Source organism: Coenobita brevimanus, chromosome 49 (assembly GCF_032717465.1).
Source record: "Coenobita brevimanus isolate Jiangsu-jjx chromosome 49, ASM3271746v2, whole genome shotgun sequence".
Classification (NCBI taxonomy): domain Eukaryota; kingdom Metazoa; phylum Arthropoda; class Malacostraca; order Decapoda; family Coenobitidae; genus Coenobita; species Coenobita brevimanus.
In genome coordinates, this window is record NC_137002.1 from 7,077,904 (window position 1) to 7,088,740 (window position 10,837).

Genomic DNA, 10,837 nt, shown 5'->3' on the forward strand with positions numbered 1-10,837 from the left:
AGGCTTTTCCCCCCAAAGTCATTATAGTAAAGTTCTGCTGTAATTTCCATTAACTCATGTCAAAATTATTTATTTTGATAAAACCAGGTAAATGTTTTTTTAAAACGTTTAAAATATACATCAGCCCCCACAACTTTTGCTGGGGTACTAAAGTAAAATGTACCTTTTTTTTTTTTTTTAATTACGATAAAATCACCAAATACCCGAAACTGCCATCACCAACGTAGATAAAACAGGTATAGATGGGTTTTATAACTAATTGGAAATAATTTCTGCCATTTTATTCAGTAATATTTTGAAGTTCTGTCTATGATACTGATGACTAGTTGGGCTATGTTTGAATCTCTAACCTGCCCTTGGTTTTGGGATAAGTTAGCGTTATTTTGGTTAGGTCTAGCATCAATTTAGCATTCTTGGTTTTGATTCATACTGAACATCAACGGTCATTTTGGGCAGTGTTCCTTCACCCCCACACAAAGAATTTTGCAGTTTTCTACTCCAACATTCACAAAATTTAAGTAAACTACATTTCACCTGGGGGCTAGCAACAGGGGGGATGGAGTTGGGTAGTTTTTCCCACCATGACTGTTCAAATTTAAATACCCTGTACTCATCACAATTTTTTTTTTTTTTTCAACATTCGACTTATGACAAAATTATCTTGATCCCTTCTATCAAATGGCACATTTTAATGCTCTGTTCTTGCTACCTCCGCCCTATTTTATCTTTGGAAACATTTGTATTGAGGTTGGAAAGTCATTAACATCCTCACAACCTGCTTTTCTGATTCTGATAAATTTGCCCAATAAGAATAAGGGTAAGATATCGGACAGAAGGTATTATGAATGGTCTCTGCCTATATAACACACATACCTAGCTCAAAATACTGTATATCGTTACAATCAAACTATTCTCCATTAAATATAAATTACTCCCCGGCTGAGAGGATGACGTACCGAATGCTATGGCAAAACGAAGAAAACTGACCCTACCATAACTTAACATGATTAATTATACAAACATAAATACGTCAATAAAAATCCGAAATCTTATAAAATTATGTAGCTGAGCGGGATTGGCAGTTGTCATAGCAACCAGCATCATTAGTGATCCTGTCAAAACGATGAAAATGCCAGTATTGCACCTTACAATATAACAACCTGTAATATCAAACAAAAAATAAGCAAAATCTCAATAGAAAAAGATCAGGCTGATTTTGGTAAACTGACAAGGTACATGGTGGCGTCGGTACATTCCGTCTCCAACCCGCTACAAGTGGCTCTAGGCCAAAACAGAGAAAATCCTTTACTACATACTTATACATACAACCTGCAATATCAGAATACATTGTAGTTATGCAAAATATTAATATATTAAGGAGATTCATGGAAATATGGTGGTCGTGCAGGGCAGCGGTCTCATCTCCAACAGAGCCCCAAGCAACTCAATCCTACGCTAACATCACGAAATTACCAATATTATATCTTACCACATACTTCACGACAACCTGCAACATAAATTGAACATGACCAGTAGTCAACATTTCAACAAATAAAGGAATCTCACCGAAATATAGGGAGGTGGAAGATGTCATGCGTGCGCTGAGTCAGGTGGCGGAGGGAAAAGTGTCGTACTCGTTTCCTTGTTTGTTGGCGGAGCACACCAAGGACGCGAAGTAGTGCGCAATTTTAACTTTCAACTATTTATCTACCTTCCTAGTGCCGATTTTTTTATGGCTAGTATATCAGCTTTATAATCATTTTACCGATACTGCAGAGATTTTGGCAGTATTTTATCGTGTTATGGAGTATTTAAATAGTTACAGACACCTCGGGAGGAAAATCTTGGCCATGACGTCACAGCAGCCGGGCAGGTGAGATGCGAGGAACCTGGGATGAGACTCACAAGCGAAGCATACGATAAATTGCTGCTTGTGGCAAACATCTGTTTTTGCATGTACAGCAAGGACCAAGGGAAGCTTTTGCTCTTCATTTTCCTTGTCCTTACTGAAAAATAAATCGTGTTTACGAGAAGGAACTGACTGTATGGGTATGTGATGGTAGTGGTGGTGGTGGTGGGGAGCGGGAGGTGATCTCAGTCTGTATCCTAGCTGTCCGAAGCTCCTGACAATAACACCTCTGTGAACTGCCATTAAACCTACCCAGTTGATTGCTTTATACCACTACTATTGAGCATGATGTGATGCAGTTACCCTACATTACGTTACTAGGAAACGGCAATAGGCCTATGGCAATTACGTAAGCTAGGATGAATTGGAACACTGATGAGATACGAAGCTCCCTCCATTATCAACGCCAGAACCGAAACGTACCGAATAGTTTTACTCATGTATAAACGTACCTGCGAAAAACAATGCTCTTTAAACGACGCATACATTTATCCACAGTAGAAAGCAAGCAGATGTGAGAATTACGTTAGACATGGGTACCGTAATTAAAATAAAGACACACTACAGTAGTTTAAAGTCATGCCGGGTGTAGGAAAATCCGCCACAAATAATGAAAAAGAAAGTTAGATGGCACTAATATATATCCCAGTTTATTTTTCACGAACCTGCATGAATTATAGACCATGAATTTGGTATGTGGGCAGCGAATCAACTCTACGGGCAATGAAATAACGGTATAGCTATGTTCACTTCCATTACGATATTTGAGGAGAGATTTTAGTCCTTTTGCAGCTTATTTCCAGACGTTCAGTGGCAGAACAACATACTACAGCTCAACATCCTGCCCACAGAACATCTTCGTGACTAGTATCATGTTATAATGTTAATACAGCTCAATGTGCATGACGAAAAGATGGCAATTTTATGCCTCGTTAAAATGAATAATGTATAGCTCTCTCTCTCTCTCTCTCTCTCTCTAACACACACACACACACACCAGGTAAACAAACAATGCCCTCCCACTACCCACAACCCGACACAACACACAGACAAACAAACACTAATGATAGTGATTAGAGTTATGCCATCCTTCCCACGGCGCTCAGTTGCTCAAATACCTGAATTCTCTCTCTCTCTCTCTCTCTCTCTCTCTCTCATAATCTGTCCAGCTGAAATAAATACGGACGATGGTAGTTTTCAGGGTAGCAGCGATTTTTTAAGGCCGATAATACCAAGATAATGCCAGTATAATACCAAAATAATGCTAATACCAATACCAAGAAAGAAGTGGAGGAACGATTGGGCAAATATGAATTGGAGCAGATGGGAGATGTGGAAGGTGTGTGTAAGATATTTACAGAAGAAATATGTGCAGCATGTGATGTGGCGTGTGGAAGGAAGAGAAGACGGAGGGGGGTGCAAGGAACAGCGTGGTGGACTGAAGAGGTGAAACAGGCTGTGGTACAAACGAAGAAAGCATACAATGAATGGATGAGAAATAGGGGCGTGGAAGAAGTTGAGAGGTGGAAGATAGAGTTATATGTAGAAAGAAAGAGAGAGGTGAAAAGATTAGTAAGAGAGAGTAAGAAGAGAGTGGATGAGGAATTTGGAAGGAATTTGAGTGTAAAGTGGAGGGACTGTAAGAAAATGTTCTGGAAAGAGGTGAAAAGAGTAAGACAGGGTGGAAGTGAAGTTAGCAGGGGAGTGAAAGATAAAAATGGTAGATTACTAGTGGAGAAGGGAGAAAAAGTGAGCAGATGGAGAGAACACTTTAAGGAATTGTTGAACGTAGAGGATGGAAGTAATGCGAGTATAAGTGGCTGGGGAATGGCTGGGAGAAGGAGGGAGGTGAGAAGACAGGAAGAAATCAATAGGATAGAAGTTGTGGAAGCAATGAAGAAAGTTAAATCGGGGAAAGCCCCAGGAATTGATGGAGTGTGTGGTGAAATGGTGAAGCATGGGGGAGAGATAGTAGTAGAATGGATGTGGAAGATGTGCAGATTGGCCTGGGAGGAAGGTAGAGTCCCGGAGGATTGGAAGTCATGTATAATTATTCCCTTGTACAAAGGAAAAGGTGAAAAAGAAGTGTGTGGTAATCATAGGGGCATTTGTCTTCTTAGTATAATAGGAAACGTGTATGGTAGGATACTTATAGACAGAGTTAGAGAAAGAACAGAGAAATTAGTTGGAGAAGAACAGGGAGGCTTTAGGAAGGGAAGAGGTTGTGTAGATCAGATATTCATTCTTAGATCTTTAGTGGAAAAGTTTCTAGAGAAGGGAAAGAAGTTGTACGCGGCTTTCATGGATATGGAGAAAGCATATGACAGGGTGGATAGACAAGGATTGTGGAAAGTGTTAAGAATATATGGAGTAGATGGGAAGTTGTTGAATGCTGTGAAGAGTATGTACGATGCTGCGAAGGCTGCAGTGCGTGTGGATGGTGAACTAAGTGAATTTTTCTCTTTGAAAGTTGGGTTGAAACAGGGATGTGTCATGTCTCCATGGTTGTTCAATCTGTACATGGATGGGGTAATAAAAGAGGTACAAGGTAGGGTAGTGGATGTTGGAGTGGCCCTAGTGAGAGAGGATAGTGTTTGGAAACTCCCTGTACTGTTGTTTGCAGATGATACTGTGTTGTTGAGTGAAGACGAAGGGGAGCTGCAAGGCTTGGTGGATGAGTTTGAGAAAGTGTGTAAGAAACGGAATCTAAAGGTGAATGTAGGGAAGAGTAAAGTGATGGTCTTTGAGAGAGGTGAAGTTAGTGAATGTACAGCGAGGTTGGATGGTGAGGAATTGGAAAATGTGAGTACGTTTAAGTACTTGGGTACTGTGATGAGTAAGGATGGAGGTTTGGAGGGTGAAGTGCTTGAAAGGGTACAGCGGGAAGAAAGGTTGCTGGTTCTTTGAAAGCAGTGATAAGAAACAGGGAAGTGAGCATGGAAGTGAAAAAGTTACTACATGACAGTATTGTGATACCAACTCTAACGTACGGAAGTGAAGCTTGGACATTGTTGGAAGGACACAAGTCAAGAGTGAGAGCAGTGGAAATGAGTTACTTAAGAGGAGCCTGTGGAGTCACGTGGAGAGACAGGCTGACGAATGAGGATATAAAGGAGCGTAGTGGTGTTGATGTGGATGTGATAGGAAGCGTTATCAGGAACACACTGAGGTGGTTTGGCCATGTGGAGAGGATGGAGGGTGAAAGACTGACGAAGAGAGTGTATGTGAGTGAGGTGGAGGGAGAAGGAGGCCGAGGATGAGATGGAGGGATGGGGTGGAGAGGTATATGAGAGAGGGGGGTGTGAGTTGGGAGCAGGGCAGTGAAATGGCGGGGGACAGGGCGACTTGGAGGCGATTTGTTTGTGGCCACCCCAAACGGGATTGAGGCGTCTGGCAATAGATAGATAGATAGACCAATATAATGCCCATACCAGGATAATCCCAATACCAAGATAATGCTAATACAGTATAATACCAAGATAATGCCAATAAAATACCAAGATAATACCAAAATAATACGAGGGTGATTTAGATGTGACAATTACGTTCCATAGGAGGGTAATTAAGCAGATATGGCCTAATGACTTCCTGCTTTACCTCTGATCCATCGTTCCTTCTCAAACTCCTTCCAATGGGTGGCCACACGACAAAGCGTCTCCAGTTCTCGTTTAAATATATACTCCTTACGTCATAATTTTTACACTCTCCTCTCCTATTTCATCTCCATTTTTCCATTCGGTCCCCCTAACATACTGGATGATGATGATGATGATGACTGACGATGATGATGATGGCTGTGACAATGATGATGGTAATGACTGAAAATGATGGTGATGATGACGATGATGATAATGACTGACAATGATGATGATAATGACAGTGACAATGATGATGATGATGATGATCTTCCTGACAAAAGAGAATCAAACAATCCATGCATTTTTTTTTATTTCATAGTTTTTCTTACAACTAAAAAAAAAAAAAAAGGACTACAGGCTACAAAATTACTATAAGAAGAAATAAACTGTAGACTATCTAGTAGGATTAGTATACAACATGGGTATACTTGGTGTGTGTGTGTGTGTGTGTGTGTGTGTGTGTGTGTGTGTGTGTGTGTGTGTGTGTGTGTGTGTGTGTGTGTGTGTGTGTGTGTGTGTGTGTGTGTGTGTGTGTGTGATGTTATTTCCAAGGCTACTGGGCTACTTCTCACTATAACCTGGGCTACGTAGGCTACATTGGGCTATAACATGGGCTACTTGGCCAATATTCCTGGCTATAATAAGAGTACACGGGCTATATTTCTGGCTATAAATGGAGAACATGGGCTATATATCTGGCTATATTTGGAGAACATGGGCTAAATTTCTGCTATAACTTGGGCTATATTCTGGCTATAAATGGGGCTACATGGGCTATAATTCTGGCTATAAATGCAGATCATGGGCTATATTTGTTTTAACTTGGGCTATATTTCTGGCTATAACTGGAGTACATGGGCTATATTTCACGCTATACATGGGCTATACACCAGGCTATAAATGGGGCTACATGGGCTATAATTTGGGCTCGTAGGGCTGTCCGGGCTTGATCACAGGTCCGCCTTTCTCAGTCCAGTCCAGTAATGACCCGTAGTAGAGTCTGCAAGAGTGTGTGTTTTTATTTCAAAGTCCTGTAGAATAATTAAATGAAAGAATTATATAAACTTCTTGAATTTGAGTTCCCTTGGGCCTTATAACAGTTTCAGCCCGTCTTGGACCCACTTCCAGCTAGGGATAAATCGGTTATATCCTCAAAATAGATATAATAAGTATGATAAACGAAATAAAGAGTATGTGATTATAATATTCATTTTTAAATATTAAGAAAAAGGGTAATACAGAAAACGGAGCCCCTGATCTGACTGAAACGGAAAAGGAGAGAGAGAGAGAGAGAGAGAGAGAATCAGTCACACCTTGGGGCTCAAATCTATGCTAGGCCAACACTCCATCATGGCGCTAAATCCACTAATCCACCAGGCGTCTACATACTTTAACAACTTCTACAAACATGCTACAATTGCAACTCCACTGCAAACCACACTACCACAAGTCTACAAATTCTTACATACTTTCTAACACTACTATTCTATTGTAAACTAGGTCTTTGGAAGTATACACATTTCCACAACTTCTACAAACATTCAGTAACAAATCTTCCATTGTAAACCAGGCCACCAGGTATTTAAAAAGGTTTACAATTTCCACAAGCCTCATAAACCAACTCTTCCACTGTAAACTCATCCCCTCCTTCCTACAAACACACCATTTCCACAAACATCTTATACCAACTCTTCCACTGTAAACTCATCCCCTTCTTCCTACAGACTTACAATTCCTACCAACATCTTAAACCAACTCTTCCACTGTAAACTCAACTCCTTACTACAAACTTATATTTTCTACCAACATCTTAAAACCAACTTTTCCCCTACAAACTCATCCCCTTCTTACTTGTGGCTGTTGAATCCCTTCGTCTTAAGCACCTCCTGAGCCAGTCCCACCCTCCTCCCAGACCTACAGGTAATGACTAAGGTGGGGTCTTGTGTGCTGATCTTAGGAAACCCATACTTCTTCTCAAAATCTTCTTCCGTCATCGCTAGGGCCTCCTCCAGCTCTTGAACTGTGGGGAGAGGGGCGTGTGTTGAAACTTTATCATCATCATCATCATTATTATCTCCACCGCCACCACCACCACCATCATCATCATCATCATTACCACCACCACCACCACTATCCTCATCATTACCACCACTACCATCATTACCATCATCATCATCATCATTACCACCACCACCACCAATACCACTATCCTCATCATTACCATCATCATCATTATCATTTTATTTTTCGTTTAAGGATGTGATGAGGTTGGGTTCACAAAACAAGGAAATAAAGTACAAATGAGGAAGTATTACACACACACACACACACACACACACACACACACACACACACACACACACACACAAGGAGAGGAAAAGCTCAAAACTGAGAATAAAAATATATATGCCTTTTTTTACGAGTCTCTCTCCACCTTATCAGTAGTCCCGTTTGTCTTCCTCTTGCTTCACTCCCACCCCCTCCCTCCCTCTCTCGCTCTCTCTCTTCAATCAAACCCCTCCCCAGTTCTCCCCCTCTTCTTCCCTACCCTCCTCCCATTCCTATTCTCTATCCCTGTACTCTTTCACCCTCCTCCTCCTCTTCCTCCTCCTCCTCCTCCTCATTCATCCAATCCCTCACCATCTTCCTCATATTTCCTTACCCTCCTCTTACTTCTTATCTATTCTCTCCCCCTCCAACGTCTCCTCCTCCTCCTCCTCCTTCACTCCTTCAAGACTTACGCGGAAGGACGTGAGATCCAGGCAGCTGTCCCTGTTCCTTCACCTCCTCTCGGGTCCTTACATCCACTAACAGCATCTCTCCTGTCTTCCCACTTAGCTCTTCGTATGTGACGCCTGAGAGAAGCAAATAATAAATAAATAAATAAATAGGAAGAATTATTAGTAGACGGATGGTAAGATAAAGAAAAGATGATCAAGAAAATGTGCACAGAGAGAGACAGAGAGAGAGAGGGGGGGGTTACAGATGATAAGGAAAGCCAGGGTGAACGATGCTTTTGAAACGATACGAATTATTTTAAAACTCTTCAATCTAATGGCGGGTTAGAATGAAAATAAAGAGAATATATATTAAGTGAGATGAACCTAAGAACTGTTTAAGTATGGGTAAGTAAGGTTAAGTAAGGATGGGTTAAGTAAGGTTAAGTAAGGATGGGTTAAGTAAGGTTAAGTAAGGATGGGTTAAGTAAGGTTAAGTAAAGTAAGGATGGGTTAAGTAAGGTTAAGTAAAGTAAGGATGGGTTAAGTAAGGTTAAGTAAAGTAAGGATGGGTTAAGTAAGGTTAAGTAAAATAAGGATGGGTTAAGTAAGGTTAAGTAAAGTAAGGATGGGTTAAGTAAGGTTAAGTAAGGATGGGTTAAGTAAGGGTGGGTTAAGTAAGGTTGAGTCAGATTACGTAAAGTCACCTTAAGATTAGATAAGATTCTTTCACTGCAACCATCACTCCTTTGGGCAATACCTGAAGACGTGAGATAAGATTAGCGTACCTTACCATAGCTTACTAGGGCAGGTAGTTTTGTGTCAAGGGAGGCCTCTAACACCTTTTCCTACGCGATTTAGTTTGTATTTTACTCTAACTTGCTCTTGGGTTATTGCTTTATCAGTATCGTTTTAATATTGATAAAGTTTGAATGAATAAGAAATATAACTTACAGGGTACTAAGGTGTGATACGCAGATTAATTTACTACGGTGGTGGTGGTGGTGGTGGTTGTGGCGGTAGTGATGATGATGATGATGATGAAGGATGAGGGTGGTGGTGGTGGTGGTGGTGGTGGTGGTGGTGGTGGTGGTGGTGGTGGTGGTGGTGATGATGATGATGATGATGATGATGATGATGATGATGATGATGATGATGATGATGATGATGATGATGATGCGGAATATTAAACTTTCTCGTCATCTCTGGCAACTTTCCTTCCTCATTTTCATTCACCAAAGCACACGTGTACCCCCACCACGCACTACCCTACCACACACTACCAATCCTACGAGCACCACTACCACACCACACACTGCCACACTACCGTCACAACACATCCATACCACACAATACACCACATCCTGCCACACTGAACACTACCAGGCCACACTACACACCGCCACACCACAAATTACCACACCTGACATTTACCTCACACACACACTCTACCGCACCCTTCATGGATCAGGCAGTCTCTCTCTCACACACACACACACACACACACACACACACACACACACACACACATACAATGAATACAGTATGTGTATGTGTGGGTATGTATGTATGCGTGTATGTGTATCGTATCAGTCGTCAAAACCTGATGTGGGATAGTGTGTGTGTGCGGTATGGCAGTGAAATGTGTGTGTGAAGTGTGGCAGTGTGTGGTGTGGTTGTGTGAGGTGTGACAGTGTGAGGTATGGTTGTGTGAGGTGTAACAGTGTGAAGTATCAGTGTGAGGTGTGGCTGCGAGAGGGATGGCAGTATGTGTGGTTGTGAGATGTAGCAGTGACTTCCAAACAGCATTCAGTCACTTCACAACACAGTACCTCGCTCACTGATGGAAGCAAAAATTCACCGACAATTAATTAATACCCAGACGCATTAATCTGGTAAAGGGCGACCAATATGTATCTGAGTTTGTTTTACAGGGAGGGACACTTACCTTCCACCAACACATATAGACTGTTTACATGATTATCACCCAGCATATTAATTTACAAGGCTTCAAGACTTGCGTGGTGAAGCATGGTGTAGGACAGTAACTTTTAACGAAAAAGTCGCCTATCTGTCTATACGAGTTTGCTTGTACTGGTTCATACCAGTGCAGTATGAAAAAACAATTATAACCCTCGTCCAGGTGTATGGTTACTCTACGGAACTAGTCACACACTTAAAACAAATACTTAGCTACTTACTTGTCATAATACAGGCGAAAATCGACCAATGGGGGAAAAAGAGAGGGCAGAGTGGGAGTGAGTGTGGATGCGAAGCGAGGACGGGTGAAGGAGTGTGAGAGAGAGACTGTGCTAATCGGAGACTGTGGCAGGTGTGTGTGTGTGAGTTGCCAGGTAATGTTTACGTTGTGTCTCGGCTCGGCAGGCTGGAGAGTTTGGTTATGAGTTATCTCGGGGTGTCAAGTGATGTGCAGGTGGGGGAACATGAGGGAGAGAGATGTATGTGTGATGTTGGGGGCATCATCATCATCATCATCATCACACCCATCATCAGTACCACCACCACCATCATTATTATCCACATTATTGCCACCACTGCCACCACCACCACCA

General features: G+C 41.7%; 1 protein-coding gene across 2 annotated transcripts; it reads right to left on the bottom strand.

The window, feature by feature from the left end:
* Positions 1-6,091: 6,091 nt before the first annotated feature.
* Positions 6,092-10,564, bottom strand: LOC145399431 (rhodanese domain-containing protein CG4456-like). 2 transcript variants are annotated; one of them, XR_013897301.1, is made up of 5 exons: positions 10,466-10,564; positions 8,289-8,402; positions 7,399-7,567; positions 6,394-6,547; positions 6,092-6,296 (listed from the first exon to the last, which is right to left on the bottom strand). XR_013897301.1 is itself a non-coding variant. In XM_080272048.1 (4 exons), exons 1-4 carry the CDS (start codon positions 10,470-10,472, stop codon positions 6,463-6,465), a joined length of 375 nt encoding a protein of 124 aa, XP_080128174.1. In that variant the 5' UTR covers positions 10,473-10,564; the 3' UTR covers positions 6,372-6,462. The 2 variants fall into 2 exon arrangements, 1 of the variants encoding a protein (XP_080128174.1); XM_080272048.1 differs by lacking the exon at positions 6,092-6,296 and having other exon boundaries at positions 6,372-6,547.
* Positions 10,565-10,837: the final 273 nt, after the last annotated feature.

What these genes read in the sequence shown, in the direction of transcription:
- LOC145399431 (XM_080272048.1), bottom strand. An exon ending in TGGATCTCACGTCCTTCCGC is followed by an intron (nt 7,568 to 8,288) that starts GTAAGTCTTGAA and finishes CTCTCCCCACAG; the next exon opens with TTCAAGAGCTGGAGGAGGCC. An exon ending in AAGGGATTCAACAGCCACAA is followed by an intron (nt 6,548 to 7,398) that starts GTAAGAAGGGGA and finishes ACACTCTTGCAG; the next exon opens with ACTCTACTACGGGTCATTAC.